We start from the raw sequence: 24,708 nt of genomic DNA on the forward strand, positions 1-24,708 counted from the left end.
ACTAGAGGTCGACCGTTTATGATTTTTCAACAACGATACCGATTATTGGAAGACCAAAAAAAGCAGATACCGATTAATCGGACGATTTTAATTTATTTGTAATAATGACAATTACAACAATACTGAATGAACACTTATTTTAACTTAATATAATACATCAATAAATCAATTTAGCCTCAAATAAATAATGAAACATGTTCAATTTGGTTTAAATCATGCAAAAACAAAGTGTTGGAGAAGAAAGTAAAAGTGCAATATGTGCCATGTAAGAAAGCTAACGTTTAAGTTCCTTGCTCAGAACATGAGAACATATGAAAGCTGGTGGTTCCTTTTAACATGAGTCTTCAATATTCCCAGGTAAGAAGTTTTAGGTTGTAGTTATTATAGGAATTATAGGACTATTTCTCTCTATACCATTTGTATTTCATTAACCTTTGACTATTGGATGTTCTTATAGGCACTTTAGTATTGCCAGTGTAACAGTATAGCGTCCGTCCCTTTCCTCGCTCCTACCTGGGCTCGAACCAGGAACACAACGACAACAGCCACCCTGTTGCTCCACAAAAGCCGCGGCCCTTGCAGAACAAGGGGAACAACTACTCCAAGTCTCAGAGTGAGTGACGTTTGAAACGCTATTAGCGCGTACCCCACTAACTAGCTAGCCATTTCACATCAGTTACACGAGCCTAATCTCGGGAGTTGATGGGCGTGAAGTCATAAATAGCTGCTGGTAAACACACGAAATTGCTGTTTGAAGGAATGCTTACGAGCCTGCTGGTGCCTACCATCGCTCAGTCAGACTGCTCTATCAAATCATAGACTTAGTTATAACATGATAACACACAGAAATATGAGCCTTAGGTCATTAATATGGTCGAATCCAGAAACTATCATCTCGAAAACAAATGTTTATTCTTTCAGTGAAATACGGAACCGTTCCGTATTTTATCTAACGGGTGGCATCCATAAGTCTAAATATTCCTGTTACATTGCACAACCTTCAATGTTATGTCATAATTGCGTGAAATTCTGGCAAATTAGGCGGCCCAAACTGTTGCATATACACTGACTCTGCGTGCAATGAACGCAAGAGAAGTGACACAATTTCACCTGGTTAATATTGCCTGCTAACCTGGATTTATTTTAGCTAAATATGCAGGTTTAAAAATATATACTTCTGTGTATTGATTTTAAGAAAGGCATTGATGTTTATGGTTATTGGAGCAACGATACGCACCGCATCGATTATATGCAATGCAGGACACGCTAGATAAACTAGTAATATCATCAACCATGTGTAGTTAACTAGTGATTATGATTGATTGATTGTTTTTTATAAGATAAGTTTAATGCTAGCTAGCAACTTACCTTGGCTTACTGCATTCGCGTAACAGGCAGGCTCCTCGTGGAGTGCAATGAGGCAGGTGGTTAGAGCGTTGGACTAGTTAACTGTAAGGTTGCAAGATTGAATCCCCTGAGCTGACAAGGTAAAAATCTGTCGTTCTGCCCCTGAACGAGGCAGTTAGTTAACCCACCGTTCGTAGGCCGTCATTGAAAATAAGAATGTGTTCTTAACTGACTTGCCTAGTTAATTTTTTGTAAATGATTTTTAAAAATTACAAAATCGGCCAAATCGGTGTCCAAAAATACCGATTTTCGATTGTTATGAAAACTTGAAATCGGCCCTAATTAAATAGGCCATTCCGATTAATCGGTCGATCTTCAATCAGCTATTTCAGCCATTTCCAGCTACAATAGTCATTTACAACATTAACAGTATTGTCTACACTGTATTTCTGATCAATATGATGTTATTTCAATGGACAAAAAATGTGCTTTTCTTTCAAGATTTCTAAGTGACCCCACACTTTTGAACGGTAGTGTATATACTGTATCCTTCACTATCCATTGCATCTTAGCCGCTCTGTCACTGCTCATCCATATGTGTTATACTTATATATTCTCATCCCATTCCTTTACTAGATTGTGTTTATTAGGTTTTGTTGTGGAATTGTTAGATATTACCTGTTAGATACTGCTGCACTGTCGGATCTAGACGCGTAAGCATTTCGCTAACACTAGCGATAACATCTGCTAACCATGTGTATGTGACCAATACAATTTGATTTGATCTGACCGTTGTTTCTCTTTGCTTATTTGAGCTGTTCTTGCCATAATGTGGACTTTTACCAATAGGGTTATCTTCTGTATACCACCCCTACCTTGTCACAACACAACTGATTGGCTCAAACGCATCAAGAAGGAAAGAAATTCCACAAAATAACTTTTACCAAGGCACACCTGTTAATTGAAATGCATTCCAGGTGACTACCTGTCAGAGACGTGTGTATAGGTGGCAGGGAAGTCAGGCGCAGGAGAATCAAACTTAGTTGAATGGAGTTGTTTAATGTCTTTAAACAAAACATAACTCCAAAACTATGAAAAATATAATACAAAGTGGGTACGAGGACCTGTCGCGCACCAATACAAACACGAAATCTGAACAACAAACAATCTCTGACAAAGACATGAGGGAAAACCGAGGGTTAAATACATAACAGGTAATGAACGGGATTAAAACCAGGTGTGTAGGAAGACAAGACAAAACCAATGGAAAATGAAAAATGGATCACTGTTGGCTGGGAGACCAGTGACGTCGACCACCGAGCACCGCCCGAACAAGGAGAGGCATCGACTTCGGGAGAAGTCGTGACAGTACCCCCCCCCCCCCCCCCCCCCCGACACACGGCTCCAGCAGCGCGTTGACACCGGCCTCGGGGACGACCTGGAGGGCGAGGCACAGATGGCGATCCGGATGGAGACTGGAATTCTTGTAGCAGAGAAGGATCTAACACGTCCTACACCAGAACCCAGCATCTCTCCTACGGACTGTACCCCTCCCAGTCTACGAGGTACTGAAGGCCCCTCGCCGACATTTCGATTCCAAGACGGAGAGAATGGAGTACGCCGGGACCCCCTCGATGTCCAGAAGGGGGCGGAGGAACATCCCTCACTTCAGCCTCCTGGAGTGGGCCAGCCACCACCGGCCTGAGGAGAGACACGTGGAACGAGGGGTTGATATGGTAATTGGTGGGTAGCTGTAACCTATAACATACCTCGGTCACTCTCCTGAGGCCCTGGTGCGAATACCAGGGCCTCACTGCGGTGACGGTCTGCGGCAACTTTCTCCCAGGTTTCCCCCGCGCGCCGGAACCAATTGTCCACCCCAGGAGCCTCGGTCTGACTCTGATACAAAGGGGCCAGAACCGGCTGATACCCTAATACACATTGAAAGGGAGAAAGGTTAGTGGAGGAGTGGCGGAGCGAGTTCTGTGCCATCTCTGCCCAGGGCACGAACTTCGCACACTCCCCCGGCCGGTCCTGGCAATAAGACCGCATAAACCTACCCACATCCTGGTTAACTCTCCACCTGCCCATTACTCTCGGGGTGAAAACCTGAGGTGAGGCTGACCGAGACCCCCAGACGTTCCATGAACGCCTTCCAGATCCTTGACATGAACTGGGAACCCCGATCAGACACTATATCCTCAGGCACCCCATAGTGCCGCAAGCCTTGTGTAAACAGGGCCTCCGCAGTTTGTAAGCTCGTAGGGAGACCAGGCAAAGCAAGGAGAGGACAGGACTTAGAAAAACGATCCACAACGACCAGGATCGTGGTGTTACCCTGTGAAGGTGGAAGATCGGTTAGGAAATCCACCGACAGGTGCGTCCACGGCCGTTGTGGAACGGGTAATGTTTGTAACTTACCTCTGGGCAGGTGTCTAGGAGCCTTGCACTGAGCACACACTGAGCAGGAGGATACAAACCCTCACGTCCTTAGCTAAAGTGGGCCACCAGTACCTCCCATCAAGACAGCGCACCGTCCGACCTATCCCAGGATGACCAGTGGAGGGTGACGTGTGGGCCCAATAGATCAGTCGGTCGCGGACAGCAGACGGAACATACAGACGCCCAGCTGGACACTGAGGGGGAGAGGGTCTGCATGTGACGTCCGCTCAATGTCCTCGTCCAGCTCCCACACTACCGGCGCCACCAAACAAGAGGCTGAGAGTATGGGAGTGGGATCCATGGATACGCTCCTTTGTGTCATACAGCCGGGACAGTGCGTCTGCCTTCACGTTCTTGGAGCCTGGTCTGTAAGAGAGGGTAAACCTTGCCTGGCGAGGATTCAGTGTCCTCGCTTCCCGGATGTACTCCAGATTGCGATGGTCAGTCCAGATGAGAAAAGGGTGTTTAGCCCCCTCAAGCCAATGTCTCCACGCCTTCAAAGCCTTGACGACAGCCAACAGCTCCCGGTCCCCCACATCATAGTTTCACTCCGCCGGGCTGAGCTTCTTCGAAAAGGCACAGGGGCGGAGCTTCAGTGGCGCACCCGAGCGCTGAGAGAGCACAGCTCCTATCCCAGCTTCGGATGTGTCCACCTCCACTATGAACGTCAAAGAGGGATCCGGATGAGCCAACACAAGAACCGAGGTAAACAGAGCCTTCAGGTGCCTAAAAGCCCTGTTCGCCTCAGCTGACCACTGCAAGCGCACCGGGCCCCCCTTTAGCAGTGTGGTAATGGGAGCAGCAACCTGACCAAAACCCCAGATTAACATCCGGTAGTAGTTGGCAAACCCTAAGAATCGCTGCACCTCCTTTACCGTGGTGGGAGTCGGCCAATTACGCACGGCTGCAATGCGGTCACTCTCCATCTCCACTCCTGACGTGGAAATCCGATGCCCTAGGAATGAGACGGACTGTTGGAAGAACAAGCATTTCTCAGCCTTGACGTGTAGGTCATGCGCCTACAGGTGACCAAACACTCTGCGCACCCGGGACACATTCTCGGCGAGTGTAGCGGAGTATATCAGAATGTCATCAATATACACCACTACACCCTGACCATGCAGGTCTCTGAAAATCTCATCTACAAAAGATTGGAAGACTGATGGAGCATTCATCAACCCATACGGCATGATGAGGTACTCATAATGCCCTGAGGTGGTACTAAATGCCGTCTTCCACTCGTCTCCCTTCCGGATACGCACCAGGTTGTACGCACTCCTGAGATCCAGTTTAGTGAAAAGCGCGCTCCGTGCATTGACTCAATCGCCGTAGCGATAAGAGGTAGCGGGTAACTGTACCTCACTGTGATTTTATTGAGACCTCGATAATCAATGCACGGGCGCAAACCTCCATCCTTCTTCACAAAAAAGAAACTCGAGGAGACGGGTGAAATGGGGGGCCGAATGTACCCCTGACGCAGGGATTTGGAGACATATGTCTCCATAGCCACCGTCTCCACTTGCGACAGGGGATACACGTGACTCCTGGGAAGTGCTGCGTCTACCAGGAGATTTATCGCACAATCCCCCCGTCGATGGGGTGGTAATTGAGTCACCTTTTTACAGAATGCGAGAGCCAAATCGGCATATTCTGGGGGATGCGCATGGTGGAGACCTGGTCTGGACTCTCCACCGTAGTAGCACCAACGGAAACCCCTAAACACCTACCTGAGCACTCTCGCGACCACCCCGTGAGAGCCCTCTGTGGCCAAGAAACAGTGTAGTTATGACAAGCTAACCAGGGTAGGCCCAGCACCACGGAATACGCAGGAGAATCATTAATAAAAAGACTAATCTTTTCCCTGTGACCCCCCCCCTGCGTCACCATACTCAAAGGAGCGGTGGCCTCCCTGATAAACCCTGACCCTAATGGTCGACTATCTAAGGCGTGAACAGGGAAAGGCACATCCACAGTAATAATGGGGATCCCTAAACTATGAGCAACACGTTATTAATGAAATTCCCAGCCGCGCCTGAATCTACTTGCGCCTTATGCTGGGAACGCGGGGAGGCAAGGAGGCAAAATTCAGGCAAAGTGACCGAGACTAACATGTGCAACAGAGGGCTCTAGATGAGAATGGTGCCTACTCACCTGGGGTGATGCCAAAGTGCCCTGCCTGCTGCCTCGATTCCCAGAGGAACCAACCCAGCACCGACCAGCAGTGTGTCCTCTGTGACTACATATGGTGCACGAGCGGGAACCCCCTCAGGTCTCCCTACGCACCGTCCCTCCCAACTACATAGGTACAGGAGAGAAGGTGTGGGAGGATGGAACAACCAGACCCCGATCTAGACGTCCAAGAGTAGTCAGCATGTTGTCCAGCCGGAAGGACAGGTCCACCAGCTGGTTGAAGGTGAGGGTGGTGTCTCTGCAGGCCAGTTCCCGACGGACGTCCTCGCGTAGACTACAGCGGTAATGGTCGATCAGGGCCCTGTCGCTCCATCCAGCGCTGGCAGCCAGGGTCCTAAACTCCAGAGCAAACTCCTGGGCGCTCCTCGTCTCCGGCCTCAGATGGTAGAGGCGCTCACCCGCCGCTCTGCCTTCGGGTGGGTGGTCGAATACTGCCCGGAAATGGCGGGTGAACACCGCATCCTCTTCTCCATACACAGCGCTGGCCCACTCCAGGGCTTTCCCGGTGAGGCACGAGACGAGGGCGTAACTCCTCTCACGGTCCGATGGAACTGGGTGGACCGTGGCCAGATACAGGCATAGTTTGAGGAGGAAACTCTGGCAGCCGGCAGCATCTCCGCCGTACCCCTGTGGCATGGATAGATGGATCCTGCTGGGTTCAGGTGGGATAGGGGTGCTCAGGGGACACCTCGGTTGTGCTGGTGGAGGCACTGGAAAAACTCCCTGTGTCTCCCAGCGGTCCATATTCTTTACAACGCGACCGCGATCCATGGTGGCACTCAGATTGTAAATCATCTCCGTATGTTCCATGACGCGCTCCTCCACCTCCATGGCCGGGGTACCTTCTCCTGCTGACTTCATGTTGGGTCAGAGATTCTGACAGCCTCGTGTGTATAGGTGGCAGGGAAGTCAGGCGCAGAAGAATCAAACTTAGTTGAATAGAGTTGTTTAATGATTTTAAACAAAACATAACTCCAAACTATTAATAATATAAAACAAAGTGGGTACGAGGACCCGTCGCGCACCAATACAAACACGAAATCTGAACAACAAACAATCTCTGACAAAGACATGAGGGGAAACAGAGGGTTAAATACATAACAGGTAATGAAAGGGATTGAAACCAGGTGTGTAGGAAGACAAGACAAAACCAATGGAAAATGAAAAATGGATCAAGGAGGGCTAGAAGATCGGTGACGTTCACCGCCGAGCACCGACCGAACAAGGAGAGGCATCGACGTCGTGACACTACCTAATGAAACTGGCTGAGAGAATGCCAAGAGTGTGCAAAGCTGTCATCAAGGCAAAGGGTGGCTACTTTGAAGTATCTCAAATATTACATTTACTTTGATTTGTTTAAAACTGTTTAGTAAAAATAAAGAAAAACCGTGGAATGAGTAGATTGACTGGTACTGTATAGATATCTTTCCAGATTTTTTCAAATACTAAAACTGACCTTTCTATCGTCCTTATTTTCTATTTCTCTTTCTGTGAGAGGGGTGACAGACTGACTGAAGGTTGGGGGAGAAGTGTGAGAGAGAAGGCACCATTATTTGGAAGCATCTTCCCCACTTCTGCTTTCATGTTGTGGTTTGTGTCCGTCTGACTTTCATATGGGTCAGAGAGCACGTGAACATCAGGGTCAACAGCACACAGCACATTTCCTCCCTATTCTTTTTGTTCACCTGTCAAAACTGTCCGTGACACAATTCACTAATTCACCCAATTGATAGAATCTACAGAGAAAATTCACATCCATTTTTTATGAAAGATTTAATTGATTGATGTACAAAAACCTCAGCTGCCAAGACTGCTGATGGTTCCGCTTTTTTGCTTTGTCAGGACTAGAGGAAGACCAGAAATGCAATGCAACATAAAAAAAGACCCCAAAGTAAAAGGAGAACATTGACATACATTTGACCTGAAATAAGACTACAGTGTTCTGACTTTACAGATAACCCTTCTTCCTCACCCATTCTCCTCCCTCACCCCTCCAGCCTCACCCCTCCTCCATCCTTATCCCTGCAGTAAGGGCTGTGGCGGTCACAAAATTTTGTCAGCCGGTGATTGTCAAGCAAATAACTGCCGGTCTCACGGTAATTGGGCGTTAATTAACATAAAAACATTTAGCATCTCCTGGCTTCAACACATAAATCAAATCAAATCAAATTTATATAGCCCTTCGTACATCAGCTGATATCTCAAAGTGCTGTACAGAAACCCAGCCTAAAACCCCAAACAGCAAGCAATGCAGGTGTAGAAGCACGGTGGCTAGGAAAAACTCCCTAGAAAGGCCAAAACCTAGGAAGAAACCTAGAGAGGAACCAGGCTATGTGGGGTGGCCAGTCCTCTTCTGGCTGTGCCGGGTGGAGATTATAACAGAGCATGGCCAAAATGTTCAAATGTTCATAAATGACCAGCATGGTCAAATAATAATAAGGCAGAACAGTTGAAACTGGAGCAGCAGCACGGCCAGGTGGACTGGGGACAGCAAGGAGTCATCATGCCAGGTAGTCCTGGGGCATGGTCCTAGGGCTCAGGTCCTCCGAGAGAGAGAGAGAGAAAGAGAGAATTAGAGAACGCACACTTAGATTCACACAGGACACCGAATAGGACAGGAGAGGTACTCCAGATATAACAAACTGACCCTAGCCCCCCGACACATAAACTACTGCAGCATAAATACTGGAGGCTGAGACAGGAGCCTACAAGCCACTGATGCAGACCATTGGGAAATCTACATTTAAAAAAGTCTAATAAATCCATGTAATATAGCTTACACCTTCACAATAAATCCATTATTTAGACCGGTCTAAAGAAACATGTTGTCTATTTCAGAAGAACAGAATAGCATACTCTGAGTTGTCCTTACGTTAGGTCCTGATCTGGCTATGCCTTATGGTTAGTTCATTTAGCAGACAAGATATGCTTAGAATTCTGTGGCACTATTTTATATTATTAAGAATACAATTGAACAAAGCTGAATAAAATAGAAAGGGTATTTTCTCCAAGCGATTTGAGGGAGTGCACACATGTGGCTGTTCTGTGTTGAGCGGTTAACAAAGAAACAGGTACTCCTATATACTTAATTTAGAGTTATTAATGTAACTTTAGTTGTTCTACAAACATCGGGCTATGTGTTTAGATTTTTAAGCTTTTCATACTTGAGTTCCAAATATCTCTACCAGTGTGAGTTGTTTTATGCACGTGATGTCAGAATGCACTCACTGTTCCAAAATGTGATTATTACGCACAGGACAGTTAACACGTGCTGCCTGCTAATTATCTATAGGCTATGTTTCAACGTGTCAATTTCAAATGATTTTCTAACAAGTATTTTCAAGCAACAGTTTGAATTCTAATTCACATAGAAGGAGGCCATTTTAGCTTTGCTGACAATTTAAGTTTGAGGCTTTACTGAGCCGGACAAACTTCTCTCTTCGAGGAGAGCCCACGCAATTCACCAATGTTTGCGCAGATCAAGTATGCAGATATTTGCGCTGTCTTGCACGAATTGGAAAATCTTCTGGCTGGCACTCGCATTGTCTTGTTGTTTTCCTTACAAATAATAACTTTGTGCGTTCCTATCAAAGTAAGTTCCTTATTTTCTGTATATCGTGTCGTCGTTTCTACTGTAGGCGCATATAGTATGGAGCATAATGTATTTACAGTTTTATTCACATGTTTTCAAGTACTGGTGACAAATAATGAATTCTGATTATTGCATAGATTGTAATGGACACATGATGTGTGTAAAATACTTTTTTGAAGTTTGTACTGATTATAATGAGCTAATGCTAAGCTATTTGCCAGCTATGTGTATGTGTGGCGCCATGTTTGTTGACATTATACAATGCATTCTGGGTGTCACGTAAACATCTGCCAGACCAAACATCTCTCAGACCTGTGTGTACAAGCTGTACACACTTCATCAGTATCTCATTCACAATTTGACAAGCACTTGATGTTATAATGAGGTGAAGGAATGGTTCACTCATCTTTTGGGTAAACTTCTGGAAGTGAATGAGGGGAAGTTAATGATCGTAGACGACACACCCTCTTCAACATGCATACTATAATAGACCAAACTCATCTTGTCTCATCTTATTATCTTTCATGGTGGCACCACCTACCTATCGTCGGATTACTTTCGATTTCTAGACAGTGTTTTACTCAATTATTTTGATCAATGGTTAATTATAAATAGTAATATCTATTAGCTAATTCATATTGTAGTTTCTGTCAGCCGAGAGTTCTAAAAATATGATTGCTTGTGTTACGTCAATCTTTCCTCAGTTAGCGTTAGGACTACTGTAGCCTATATTTTCTGGTTTGGATGAGTATGTTATGCTGTGGCTACTTCTGTGAAAGCCTGAACATTGCATCCAAAAATAAACTGGTCACATTCTGGACATAACTTTGTAAGGGCTGTGTTTGTGCAAAATGTTTCTGTAAAAAAAAAGTGTGGCCGTCTCAAATGCCAATTGTTGCATCAATCAAAACGACACTTTTTAAATAAGCGTTCTAATCACACCGGTTTGAGCGTACACACCGGTTTCAGCGTAAGCTGCAGGGACCACTGTAGAATGTTTGTTGGTACATGTGAAAAGGTTCATACATTGTCAGGCTGCATGATGCAACTCTAAAGATCATTTGAAAAAAGTAACTTGAAAGGCATGAGCTCTGCTTTGTTTTTTTTGCTCAGGCTGTACACACTTCATCAGTCTCTCATTCACAATTTGACAAGCAATTGATAATGCCTCAAATTTCCCAACGGCATCTCCTTTGTGTGACCGTAATGCTCCTTAAAAAAATCCATGCCTTTTGCGGCCAGTGACAGTTGTGCGTTTGGGCTAAATATAATAATTATAGTTCCCTTCTCCCTGAGTGCTGTGTGCTCCGAAGCACCTCTCACTCACATGGCTCTCCATCATGTGATCGGGTTTTTTCACAGGCTTCCGATGTGTAAATTGAAGATATTGGAAGAACTGTCCACATTTTACTTTTTGTATATTAGGCTATTTCTTCGCATTATAAGCACAGCAATGTGCACAAGGCAGTAGGCTATAAGCGCAAATGTTCCATTTGCTCGAAAACACCATTATCAAAAGTGACCGCAAATGCAATTATGCATGTAATGCTTTTATTGTAAATATGCATTTTCATGGTTAAAAATGATCTTCCCCAAACTTGAAACTCATGCGCTGCTTATGTATGCCAGTTAGGCTCTACACCCCTTGTAAAGTGGATTAATATGCTTCATTTTCAGAAGTTATTTGGCCACCTTAGTTATAATACAAACCTTATCAAAACATATAGGCCTATGGGCTAGGCTACATGAGGTGTGACACTATGATTAGAAAAAGTTGAAAAAAAGGCATTGTTTCTTGGCTTGCGCTGGGCACCATTCACAAGTGCTAATATATAATTCACAAGTGATAGGCTAATATTGTCACCATCATACTGTTATTGATTTAATCTTGCCATATATATATATATATATATATATATATATATATATATATATATACGAAATAATAGTGTGAAATTTGTTTTCAAATCAAATTAAACTTCATTTGTCACATGCGCCAAATACAAGTGTAGACTTTACAGTGAAATGCTTACTTACAAGCCCTTAACCATCAGTGCACTTCAAGAAGAGTTAAGAAAATATTTACCAAGTAGGCTAAAATAAAAAGTAATCATAAAGGGTAACACAATAACAATAACGAGGCTGTATACAGGGGGCACCGGTACCAAGTCAGTGTGCGGGGGTACAGGTTAGTTGAGGTAATTTGTACATGAAGTGACTATGCATAGATAATTAACAGCGAGTAGCAGCAGTGTACAAAAGGGAGGAGGAGGGGGGGGGTCAGTGTAAATTGTCCGGTTATTAATTGTTCTGCAGTCTTATGGCTTGGGGGTAGAAGCTGTTGAGGAGCTTTTTGGTCCTAGACTTGGCACTCCGGTACCGCTTGCCGTGCAGTAGCAGAGAAAACAGTCTATAACTTGGGTGACTGGAGTCTCTGACAATTTTATGGGCTTTCCTCTGACACCGCATATTATATAGGTTCTGGATGGCAGGAAGCTTGGCCCCAGTGAAGTACTGGGCCGTTTGCACTACCCTCTGTTGCGCCTTACAGTCAGATGCCAAGCAGTTTCCGTACCAGGTGGTGTAGCATCCGCGTCATCTGTCCACTTCCGTATTGAGCGAGTCACTGGTACTTCCTGCTTTCGTTTCTGCTTGTAAGCAGCATCAGGAGGATAGAATTATGGTCAGATTTGCCAAATGGATGGCAGGGGAGAGATTTGTATGCATCTCTGTGTGTGGAGTAAAGGTGGTCTAGGATTTTTTTTCTCTGGTTGTACATGTGACTTGCTGGTAATAATTAGGTAAAACTGATTTAAGTTTGCCTGCATTAAAGTCTCCGAACACTAGGAGTGCTGCTTCTGGGTGAGCATTTTCTTCTTTACTTATGGCCTTATAGAGTTGGTTGAGAGTGGTCTTAGTGCCAGCTTTGTTCTGTGGTGGTAAATAGAAGGCTGTGAATAATATAAATGTGAACTCTCTTGGTATATAGTGTGGGCTACAGCTTATTATAAGGTACTCTACCTCAGGTGAGCAATACCTTGAGACTTCTTTAATATTAAACATTGCGCACCAGCTGTTATTGACAAATAGACACTCACCCCCTCGTCTTACCAGAGGTAGCGTCTCTGTTTTGCCAGTGCATGGAAAATCCCGCTAGCTCAATATTGTCCGTATCGTTGTTAAGCCACATCTTGGTGAAACATAAGATGTTACAGTTTTTAATGTCCCGTTGGTAGGATAATCTTAATCGTAGGTCATCAACTTTATTTTCCAATGATTGCACGTTAGCAAGAGGAACGGATGGCAGTGAGAGTTTACTCGCTTGCCTACAGATTCTCAGAAGGCTGCCCGATCTGTGGCCCCTTTTTCTGCGTCTTTTCTTCACGCAAATGGCAGGGGTCTGGGCCTGCTCCAATGAAAGCAGGATATCCTTCTCGTCGGATTCGTTAAAGGAAAAAGTTTATTCCAGTCCACGGTGAGTAATCGCTGTTCTGATTTCCAGAAGTTATTTTCGGTCATAAGAGACGGTAGCAGCAACATTATGTACACAGTAAGTAAAAAAATAAGTTACGCAAAAAAACTAACAAAATAGCACAATAGCACACCCATCAGACTATTCTTGATTTAATCTTGCCTTAGATATAATAAATGTGTGAAATTGGTTTTGATTTAGAATGTTCTATTATCATACACCTGTTTCGAAACAGGGGCAGGGTAAAAAATACATGTCATCTATGCACTTAAATAGCGAATGGGAGACACTTTGCCCGTGGTTAATTTTCATGCTAGCCAGGTAGGCAATACTCCTGTTGTAAAGAGAAGTAATGTGCTTAATATTAGTAAAGTTGATAAATAAATATAGTAGGCCTAGAAAGCTGATGGGATCCTCCTCTTTTTAATAGAGGCCATCACCCTCTTTACTCACGCAATTGCATAGCCTATAGAAATGTTGCGCAACATGAGCTCATGGCCTCATGTAGTGTTTGATTTTCAATAACATTTGCATTGATGTCAAAGTGTTTAGATGGACAGTAGAGTGCTGAATACCAGGCAGTTAGAACGTTTGGTAGGCTACTAATGACCATCATTAGCATCAGAGCTTGGAGAAGACTAAATACCATGACTACACGGCTACGTGGAATTTGACTGCCTTCATGACTCGTGACTGCAGGTGTTGCGGTTATACGGTCACCGTAACAGCCCTACCCTGCAGTTGCCCTCACCCCCTTACCTCTGCAGTTTAGATTTTGACCCCTGCAAATGTACGACACACTACACCAGATTCACAACAAAGCATGACCACATGACCTTCGACCTGTAGGAAGTGTTTACCAGTTATCAGCGAGCCATAGAAGAAAAAAGAGAGAGAAGAGGGCACTTCAGACAACGAGGCTATACACACAGTGTATAGTCTGTTGTAACGTTATACTAGATTGACTACATTGCTGTTGGACTGTGCAGAATCACTGATCTACATGACCTTCCATACCAAATAACTACTCATTATGTGATAAAGATTACCAATCATGTGCTTTGCCTTGCTTAAACTGATCCCTTCAAATGTGATGTTATTGTTCAGGAGAGTCATTATTATTCAGCCCAAAAATGGCCCTACATTTGTTGTTGATCTTCTCTAGGAATTATGTTGTTTAGAGGAATTCCTTATCCCCAGTTCCTTGTAGTAGAATGTCATGATGATACTTGTACCTGACTTGCCTTTCTTAATTCCCCCTGAGGGGATGAATAGTGTTTCATTGAAATTACTCCCAATCGTCTGCTTTTGCTATGATTATGTTGAATTTGTCTTCACAACAACTGATTAACTGATTGATTAATGTGTAACAAACTGTGAACACTCACTCACTCACTCACTCACTCACTCACTCACTCACTCACTCACTCACTCACTCACTCACTCACTCACTCACTCACTCACTCACTCACTCACTCACTCACTCACTCACTCACTCACTCACTCACTCACTCACTCACTCACTCACTCACTGGCTGCATTCCAATACCTTTCTCCAGAAGTGTTCAGTCGTTCACTCCACCTGCATTTAAAAGCATTGGATTGGTGCAGGCATGGCTGGAAAAAGTTTCCACCTTATTCCTTACACCAGTCTATGGGATAATCTCCCCATTCCTTTTAAATCCATGAGGGGGAGTGTACAGTACAGACGCACACTTCGGGACAAGGGTAGAGAACCAGATATAGCCAATCACTCACTCACGAGGGAATGCTATAGCTTCTCCTGCTCATTCACTCATTCACTTGGGTTTTATGTTGTGTTCCAGGTGAAGAGCGAAGGCCCTAAACTGGTGCCCTTCTTCAAGTCTACCTGTGTTTACTTCGTCCTGTGGCTACCAACCTCAAGCCCTTCTTGGTTCAGCGCCCTCATCAAGTGTCTACCCATCTTCTGTCTGTGGCTCTTCATGCTGGCCCACGGCTTCAGCTTCTTAGGTGCCCACTCCAGTGCTCGCAAGATCCTGGCTGGTCTCATCTTCTCTAGCCTTGGAGATGCCTTTCTCATCTGGCAGGAGGATGGCTACTTTAGCCACGGTGAGTGATACTGGTGGCACTCCTGCCTGACTAGATTTCAGACACCTGCCAGATCTCACAACCCCTGGATAGATGTTCAACTCACCAGCTAACCACATCACATGATAAAGCAATATGCCCGACTGCCGTCCAGTCGGCACACAACCATTGGTTGATCATGCAAGTAGCCAATAAGCGAACGACCGGTAGGGGGCCCTGAGCAAAACAAAAAAAACAGATGCTAATTAATCAATATCTGATATACTGACAAGACACAATTTTCCGTACAACATAAACATCTAAAAGTGGATATGGACCTACATAGCAGAAACTCACCGGAAGCGAGGGGGAAAGTTGAGAGGGACGGTTGAGACAGCCGAATGCGTACCTGACATTATGACACCCTACTAGACACACCACGTCATTTCAACGTGGACAATTTGGTCATATTTGGTTGAGCAGTTGATCAATGTTATCACTATGCTTTCAACCATCTAAAAGCACAACTAAATTCCAATGGAAAAACAATGTCAGATTTGTGTTTATTTATACAACTGTGCTTCATCTAATAGCACAACCAAAGGGCCTGAATTGCTGTCCTTAACATGCACACTTTCTATGAATACATATAACTTTATAGTAAGTGTAACCCCAAAATGTGGCCACTCATTTCAGGGTTGAATAAATACTGTTATATTAATTTTGTAATATAACCTTCACTTTATTGAAGTAATATTGAATTATGTTTTCAACATTTGAAGGAGATGTATTTACTGCTTAGATAGTTCTGACTGTGCCACTGGCTTAGTCCTATTCTTTAACTTTGATTTCTGGTTGAGTTGGAGACGTGAATCCAACATTTAATTGGTCAAATCAAATCAAATGTATTTATATAGCCCTTCGTACATCAGCTGATATCTCAAAGTGCTGTACAGAAACCCAGCCTAAAACCCCAAACAGCAAGCAATGCAGGTGTAGAAGCACGGTGGCTAGGAAAAACTCCCTATAAAGGCCAAAACCTAGGAAGAAACCTAGAGAGGAACCAGGCTATGTGGGGTGGCCAGTCCTCTTCTGGCTGTGCCGGGTGGAGATTATAACAGAATATGGCCAAGATGTTCAAATGTTCATAAATGACCAGCATGGTCAAATAATAATAATCACAGGCAGAACAGTTGAAACTGGAGCAGCAGCACAGCCAGGTGGACTGGGGACAGCAAGGAATCATGTGACACTGGCTTAGTCCTATTTTTTAAGTTAGATTTTTGGTTCAGATGGAGACGTCAACACAACATATCAATTACTAAAGGGAGACTGGGATTTTGGCAATCGTGGATACCATTTTTATGCCTGCGTGCAGTTTGAAGGAAGTTGGTAACTAGTGCATTATAGCGTTAGCATAATGACTGGAAGTCTATAGTATCTGCTAGCATGCAATACCTTGCTAAGTACGGATAGTACATAGAATGGTCTACCATATAGCCAGTTATGCAGGGTTAAATGAATCTGTGGACACCAGACAGATTTTGAGAGCAATGCTAAAAAAGCAAGAGAGGAATTACTAAAAACTCAACCTAAGAAGAAAAACAACGCAACTGTCTTTCGCACTAAGTACACCAAGGGTTCGGAGAAAATTAAAGCAATCCTGAAAAAGCACTGGCATATTCTACAATCAGACAAAAATTGCACAACTCTTCAAGGAACTCCCACGGGTGTCCTATATGCGTGGTCGCAATATTGGAGATAGCTTTTTGAGACCTGACCTGCCCCCTGAGCCCACTCAGACACTCTTGACACCTATCCCAAATGGGAACTACAAATGTGGCTCATGCGCACAAGTGCATAGCACTATAAAAACATCTTTCTTCAGGCATCCACATACAGGTCAAAAAAGTCCCTGTTAGGGGTATCATCTCATGCAACACCAAGGGAGTAATCTATCTCATCACCTGTTCATGTGGAAAAGCCTATGTAGGACAAACGAAAGACAATTAAAACAACGCATAGCTGAACATCGCAGCTCAATCAGGTGTAAGAACATTGACTATCCAGTAGCAGCTCACTTTGTTGAAGCTAACCCTCCAATCTCCTCCCTCAAATAAACAGGCATTGAGCATGTTGCTCTACCAAGGAAAGGAGGTAACATTGAGATCCTACTATTAGCACAGTGATGCCTAAACGTTGGTAAATACACATTAAATTACTGGGAGTTTATATGTGGAGTGTGTGACTTTCTTTATTTTGATAGTTTTCAGATGGCGACGTCAACACAACATATCAATTACTAAAGGGATACTTCAGGATTTTGGCAATCGTGGATACCATTTTTATGTCTCTGCGTGCAGATTGAAGGAAGTTGGTAGCTAGTGTATAGTAGCATTAGCATAATGACTGGAAGTCTATAGTATTTGCTAGCATGCAAGCAGATACCATAGAATTCCATGCATTGCGCTAATGCTAGTTAGCATTGGGTTGCAAATCTACCTCTAACTGCCTTCATACTGGACATAGAGGGATAAAATGGTATCCACAAGTTCATCTAGCTCTGGGGGAAGTAGATAAAGGGCATTGTGGCCACATTCCTGAAGTATCTCATTAACTTGTAGACATACTGGAATTAAATTTGAAATGAACCTATAAGTATTGTCTCTTTTTAGTTGAATCCTTGGTTAAATTGAAACAATAGCTGTTGATTACTTTTTGCAACTCCTATATAAAGTGGAAGTCGGAAGTTTACATACACTCAGTGCCTCTTTGCTTGACATCATGGGAAATTCAAAAGAAATCAGCCAAGACCTCTGAAAGAAAATTATAGACCTCCACAAGTCTGGTTCATCCTTGGGAGCAATTTCCAAATGCCTGAAGGTACCACGTTCATCTGTACAAACAATAGTACGCAAGTATAAACACCATGGGAACACTGCTCAGGAAGGAGATGCGTTCTGTATCCTAGAGATGAAAGTACTTTGGTGCGAAAAGTGCAAATCAATCTTAGAACACCAGCAAAGCACCTTGCAAAGATGCTGGAGGAAACAGGTACAAAAGTATCTATATCCACATTAAAGCAAGTTCTATATCGACATAACCTAAAAGGCTGCTCAGCAAAGAAGAAGCCACTGCTCCAAAACCGCCATAAAAAGCCAGACTACGGTTTGCAACTGCACATGGGGACAAAGATCGTACTTTTTGGGGAAATGTCCTCTGGTCTGATGAAACAAAAATGAACTGTTCGGCCATAATGACCATCGTTATGTTTGGAGGAAAAAGGGGGAGGCTTGCAAGCCGAAGAACACCATCCCAACCGTGAAGCACGGGGGTGGCAGCATCATGTTGTTGGGGTGCTTTGCTGCAGGAGGGACTGGTACACCTCACAAAATAGATGGCATCATGAGGCAGGAAAATTATGTGGATATATTGAAGCAACATCTCAAGACATCAGTCAGGAATTTAAAGCTTGGTCCCAAATGGATCTTCCAAATGGACAATGACCTCAAGCATACTTCCAAAGTTGTGGCAAAATGGCTTAAGGACAACAAAGTCAAGGTATTGGAGTGGCCATCACAAAGCCCTGACCTCAATCCTGTAGAAAATTTGTGGGCAGAACTGAAAAAGCGTGTGCAAGCAAGGAGGCCTACAAACCTGACTCAGTTACACCAGCTCTGTCAGGAGGAATGGGCCAACATTCACACAACTTATTGTGGGAAGCTTGTGGAAGGCTACCCGAAACATTTGACCCAAGTTAAACAATTTAAACGCAATGCTACCAAATGCTAATTGAGTGTATGTAAACTTCTGACCCACTGGGGATGTGATGAAAGAAATAAAAGCTGAAATAAATCATTATTCTGACATTTCACATTCTTAAAATAAAGTGGTGATCCTAACTGACCTAAGATAGGGAATTTGTACTTGTATTAAATGTCAGGAATTGTGAAAAACTGAGTTTAAATGTATTTGGCTAAGGTGTATGTTAACTTCAGACTTCAACTTTAGGTCTAAATAGCATCATTGATGAAATAGGATTACATTGATACAAATGTGGTCAAATTTGCTGTGTTAAAACCTACCCTTTGGAATAAAAATTGCAATAGTTAAACCATTTAGTTTTAAAGTGGAGATCCCTCAATAATGATTCTTAAGATATCACATTACCCTCTGGGCACATACCTGTACGTCACCTCAACGTTTAGTGTGAGTTACCAACTTTCTTTAAAAAAAAAAAAAATCTCACCTATCTTTACACAACATGTGAAATGTTGGTCCCATTTTCATGAGCTGAAATTAGACATTTTCCGTACACACAAAAATGTGTTTACATCTCTGTTAGTAAGCATTTCTCCTTTGCCAAAATGATCCATCCACCTGACAGGTGTGTGTGTGGCATATCAAGAAGTTTATCAACCCCCTAGAGTCAATTGGCGCACCAATGCGACAATCTAAGTAATATATAAAAACATCCCCATCAAAATCAGTCAGTTTAAACTAGAGATATCCGTTTTTCTTAATTGGATGCATCTCAATCCAACACACTTCTGCATCTGTGGTGGAAGGTTGCAGAGCTAGAGTGGTGTTTGTCAAACCATGAGACATCCTGTAATTTGGCCTTCTCACCAAAACGTCTGTAGCGTCTGAACCGTTTGGCCTACAAAAAACCATGACCACTCTCACAAACATCAAGGTTGGTCTCCATTTTGCTCTACGACCACCACAAGTGTCAGGGGACTCGTCCAAAGTTGGTTATCCTCAGTGTGCCAACTTGTGTTTTGTAGCATCCGAAGGATTTGGGTTACAAACTAATGTGAACCCACTGAGGAAAGGGGAGAGTCTCACGAACACCATGGTGTTCTCCGTTTGGGTCTATGACCTCCCACAAGTGTCCCTGCACTCATCTGAAGGTAACCGGTACCGGTTTAAAAAATGAATGGAAGTATGGCGGAAGTTTTGTGCCTACCCAATAAAATGGTTCAATATGTGTAATGTTTTTTTAGAAAATAATAATTTCCTGAGCTTTCTTATACAGTGCATTTGGAAACTATTCAGGCCGTTTCACTTTTTTCCATTTTGTTACATTACAGCCTTATTCTAAAATTGATTCCATTTTTTCCCCCTCATCAATCTACACAGAATACCCCATAATGACTAAGCAAAAACAGGTTTTTAGACATTTTTGCTCATTTATTATATCAAATATTACATGAACATAAGTATTCAGACCCTTTACTCAGTACTTTGTTGAAGCACCTTTTGCAGTGATTAAAGGCTGGGCCACTCAAGGACTTTCAAAGACTTGTCCTGAAGCCACTCCTGCGTTGTCTTGGCTGTGTGCCTAGGGTTGTTGTCCTGTTGGAAGGTGAACCTTCGCCCCCAGTTTGAGGACCTGAGCGCTCTGGAACAGGTTTTCATAAAGGATCTCTCTGTACTTGCTGTGTTCATCTTTCCCTCAATCCTGACTAGTCTCCCAGTCCCTGCCCCTGAAAAACATCCCCATATCATGATGCTGTCACCATGCTACACCGTAGGGATGTTATTGGCCAGGTGATGAGTGGTGCTTGGTTTCCTCCAAATGTGAACTTGGCATTCAGGCCAAAGAGTTTGGTCAGAATTTGGCCAGGCTACCAGCTCTTGAAAGAGTCTTAGTGGTTCCAAACTTCTTCCATTTAAGAATGATGGAGGCCACTGTGTTCTTGGGCACCTTCAATGCTGCAGAAATGTTTTGGTACCCTTCCCCAGTTCTGTTCCTCGACACAATCCTGTCTCGGGGCTCTACGGACAATTCCTTCGACCTCATGGCTTGGTTTTTGCTCTGACATGCACTATCATCTGTGAGACCTTTTATATAGACAGGTGTGTGTCTTTCCAAATAATTTCCAATCAATTGATCAATGGGAACAGGATGCACTTGAGCTCCCTTTCAAGTCTCATAGCAAAGGGTCTGAATACTTAAATAAGATATTTATGTTTTACATTTTTTATTAAGAAATGTACAAAAATGTTTTGTCATTTTGGGATATTGATGAGGAAAATGTTTTACTTCATCAATTTTAGAATAAGTCTGTAACATAACAAAATGTGGAAATAGTGAAGGGGTCTGAATACTTTCCAAATGCACTGTATCTTCTAGATATAGGACAGACACTTCAAAACCTTATTCCTTATGGGTTTTTTCACTCTCTTTTTTGCCATTTCATGAATGTGTTATTCAATGCGTTTCTATGGGCTATAGTAGTAAAGGCCAAATTCAATATTTTGTCAAATACATTTTATAAAACAAGTTTGGGACAGATGATCAATTAAAAAACAAATCGCTAAATGATCCATGGTATGACCATCTTAAAACAGTTCCATATGTCAGCTGCGAAGACAGATAATGAAGAGGAGTGGGACAACATTCCACAGGCGACAATCAACAGCCTGATCAACTCTATGTGAAGGAGATGTGTCGCACAGCATGAGGCAAATGGTGGTCACACCAGATACTGACTGGTTTTCTGATCCATGCCCCCACCTTAAAAAAAACAACTATTCCCAGTCATGTGAAATCCATAGTTTAGGGCCTAATGTATGTATACATTTACATTTAAATTAAATTGACTGATTTCCTTATATGAACTGTAACTCAGGAAAATCTTTGAAATTGTTGCATGTTGCATTTATATTTTTGTTCAGTGTACTTTCCAGCGGGAGGTACTGGCCAGCCTATTGTCTTTTCCGATGGTGGATATAACGTTGTATATCTGACTTTGTTTCAAAGGTACAAATGTAACAAATATGGTAAAGACTCAGCAAACAGGACCCCAATTGGCCCCATGTAGGTATTCAGTGGGCAAGGTGGGCACAGGCTAGCCCACACTAATCCCACGCCAGCCCAACACAGGCTAGCCCAGACCAAGCCCAGCTAGAGGCAGGGGCTCATTTGAATATTTGGGAGCATGTGAAATGTTCACATGTCCCATGCACTTATTTAAAGGCCCAGTACAGTCAAATGTGTTTTTTTCCCTGTGTTTTATATATATTTCCACACTATGAGTTTGGAATAATACTGTGAAATTGTGAAAATTATGATAATGTCCTTTTATTGTAACAGCTGTTTGAAAAGACAGCCTGAACTTTCTGCCTGTTTTGGTGGGAGGAAGTTTTAGCCTTACATCTACACCTTTCAAACCAAGATGTTTTTCTGCCAACTTTAGCATTCCTCCAACTTTTTGCAGGCTTTTCTTTATATGAAATGTATTGCCGGTGACAAAGCCTCTACATTTCCGCCAACCGACTTAGTCATGACTGAGTCATGTTTATAGTAAAGTTCTGCCTACGGCTTAGTATGAAATGTAGCCATGATGCTGAGGCGGCATTGGCACGCACTACGCTCTTAAGCTATTGATGGTTGCTAGGCAGCGCCCATTACCACTACCATTACCATTCCTGACAGTTAGAAACTTTGCGAGGCATGTCACTTCACCCATGTCTTCGCATATCCCACCACATGCACTGTTTTCCTAAACACAACTGGATGGATCCATAAAGAATTACGGTGGGAATAAATATCACCGAATGATGAAAATATTGGAATAAACTAGGCGAATGTAATTGAAAGCATCAATTTGTTGCTTACTGAAACTCCCAAAGTCATCTAATTGTTTTAATACATTTGAAGTAATAGCCTATGTTCAACTATTTCAGTGCTGTTTCTCGCTGCTTTGAGACAAGCGTCGGGACTCAATCAATGTCTAATTTTTATTTTCACTGAATCTCCATTTGGATATTGGTTAGGCTACAATTAGGCTGTGGACATGTTAGCTACGTTGAGGTGAGTGCTGCTCATGATCATCTTGTCAAGTGTCTGATTTATTAGCACTGATCAGAACATTTGCCAACATGTTCAGTGCCTTCAGAAAGTTTTCATACCCCTTGACTTATTCCCCAAAAAATTGTGTTATAACCTGAATTCAAAATGGATTAAATGTATACCTTTTCTCACCCATCTTAAAACAATACCCCATGATGACAAATTACTTTTTTGTTGTTGTTGACATTTTTGCAAATATATTGGAAATGAAATACAGAAATATCTCATTTACATAAGTATTCACACCCCTGAGTCAATGTATGTTAGAATCACCTTTGGCAGCGATTACAGCTACAAGTCTTTCTGGTTAAGTCGCTAAGAATTTAGCACACCTGGATTGTGCTACATTTGCCCATTATCATTTTTTCAATTCTTCATGCTCTGTCAGGTTGGTTGTTGATGATCACTAGATCACTAGATTGCTATTTTCAAGTCTTGCCATAGATTTTCAAGTTGATTTAAGTCAAAACTGTAACAGGAACATTCCATGTCGTCTTGATAAGCAACTCCAGTGTATATTCTGCCTTGTGTTTCAGGTTATTGTCATGCAGAAAGTTGAATTTGTCTCCCAGTGTCTGTTGGAAAGTTTTCCTCTTGGATTTTGATGTGTTTATCTCTATTCTTTTTCATTCTTGCCGAAGACAAGCATACGCATAACATAATACAGCCACCATCATGATTGATGTGTTGTATTGGATTTGCCCCAAACATAATGCTTTGTATTCAGGACATAAATGTAATTTCTTTCACATTTTTTGCAGTTTTCATTTCAAATCAAATCAAATTTTATTGGTCACACACATATGGTTATGGTAATGGTAATGCGAGTGTAGCGAAATGCTTGTGCTTCTAGTTCCAACCATGCAGTAATATCTAACAAGTAATCTAACAATTTCACAACAACTACCTTATACACACAAGTGTAAAGGAATGAATAAGAATATATACATATAAATATATGGATGAGCGATGGCCGAACGGCATAGTAGAGTGAGTGCAGTAGTCTAATCTAGAAGTGACAAAAGCATGGATGAGCTTTTCTGCGTCAAATTTGGATAAAATGTTTCAGATTTTTTGCAATGTTACTACTTCAATTTAAATTCAAGAATTGAATTAGAACTTATGAGGCATTCTGAATTAAATTCTGAATTGAGCCCAAACCCTGGAAGGATTACAGGAAATTTACTTTAAATCATTGAATTTTCTGTATACTGCAGAGGGGGGTCACTAAAATATTTTGCCGTAAGGGGGGGGGGGGGGGGGGGGGGCTCTAACCAAATGACGAAATTCTAGACCCGTCCCTGACTGCAATGTAGTCGGGCAGGAACTCGACCACTGATGCCTACAGTCCTTTTCAGCAATTGAAGGTGGCTTCCTCTACTGGGTTGCATATAAAATGGCACCCTATTCCCTTAATAGTTCCCGTAATAGTACATTATACAGAGAAAAGGGTGCCATTTCAGAAGCAGATATAGGGTCTCCTTTCCCTCTTGCTACTCTCAGCTATCCAGTTTGTTTAGATCAGCGCAGATGGAGGAGAAGAAGGTACTTAATGTCTTCCCTACTTGTGATTTCCCTACCTCCTGTGTGTACCTGAATGTGTGTGTATATACTATATCAGGCAAATTCTATTCTGGGCCTCGAAGCCTGATCCACATGATTTCCCTTTAATCAAGGACTGATTTATACCTTGGACACCAGGTGGCTGCAATTAATTGTCAGGTATAACAGAAAACCATCAGTACTCTGGAGCTC

At 42.9% G+C, this 24,708-nt stretch overlaps 1 protein-coding gene across 1 annotated transcript in view; it reads left to right on the forward strand.

Moving 5' to 3' along the window:
* tmem86a (transmembrane protein 86A) overlaps positions 1 to 24,708 on the forward strand; it is a 52,674-nt gene that overhangs the window by 23,487 nt on the left and 4,479 nt on the right. Inside the window, exon 2 of the mRNA XM_020456208.2 lies at positions 14,870 to 15,134. Within this exon, the coding sequence (XP_020311797.1) occupies positions 14,870 to 15,134 (265 nt within the window). The remainder of the gene's footprint in view (positions 1 to 14,869; positions 15,135 to 24,708) is intronic.

This window comes from Oncorhynchus kisutch, linkage group LG22 (assembly GCF_002021735.2).
Source record: "Oncorhynchus kisutch isolate 150728-3 linkage group LG22, Okis_V2, whole genome shotgun sequence".
Lineage (NCBI taxonomy): Eukaryota > Metazoa > Chordata > Actinopteri > Salmoniformes > Salmonidae > Oncorhynchus > Oncorhynchus kisutch.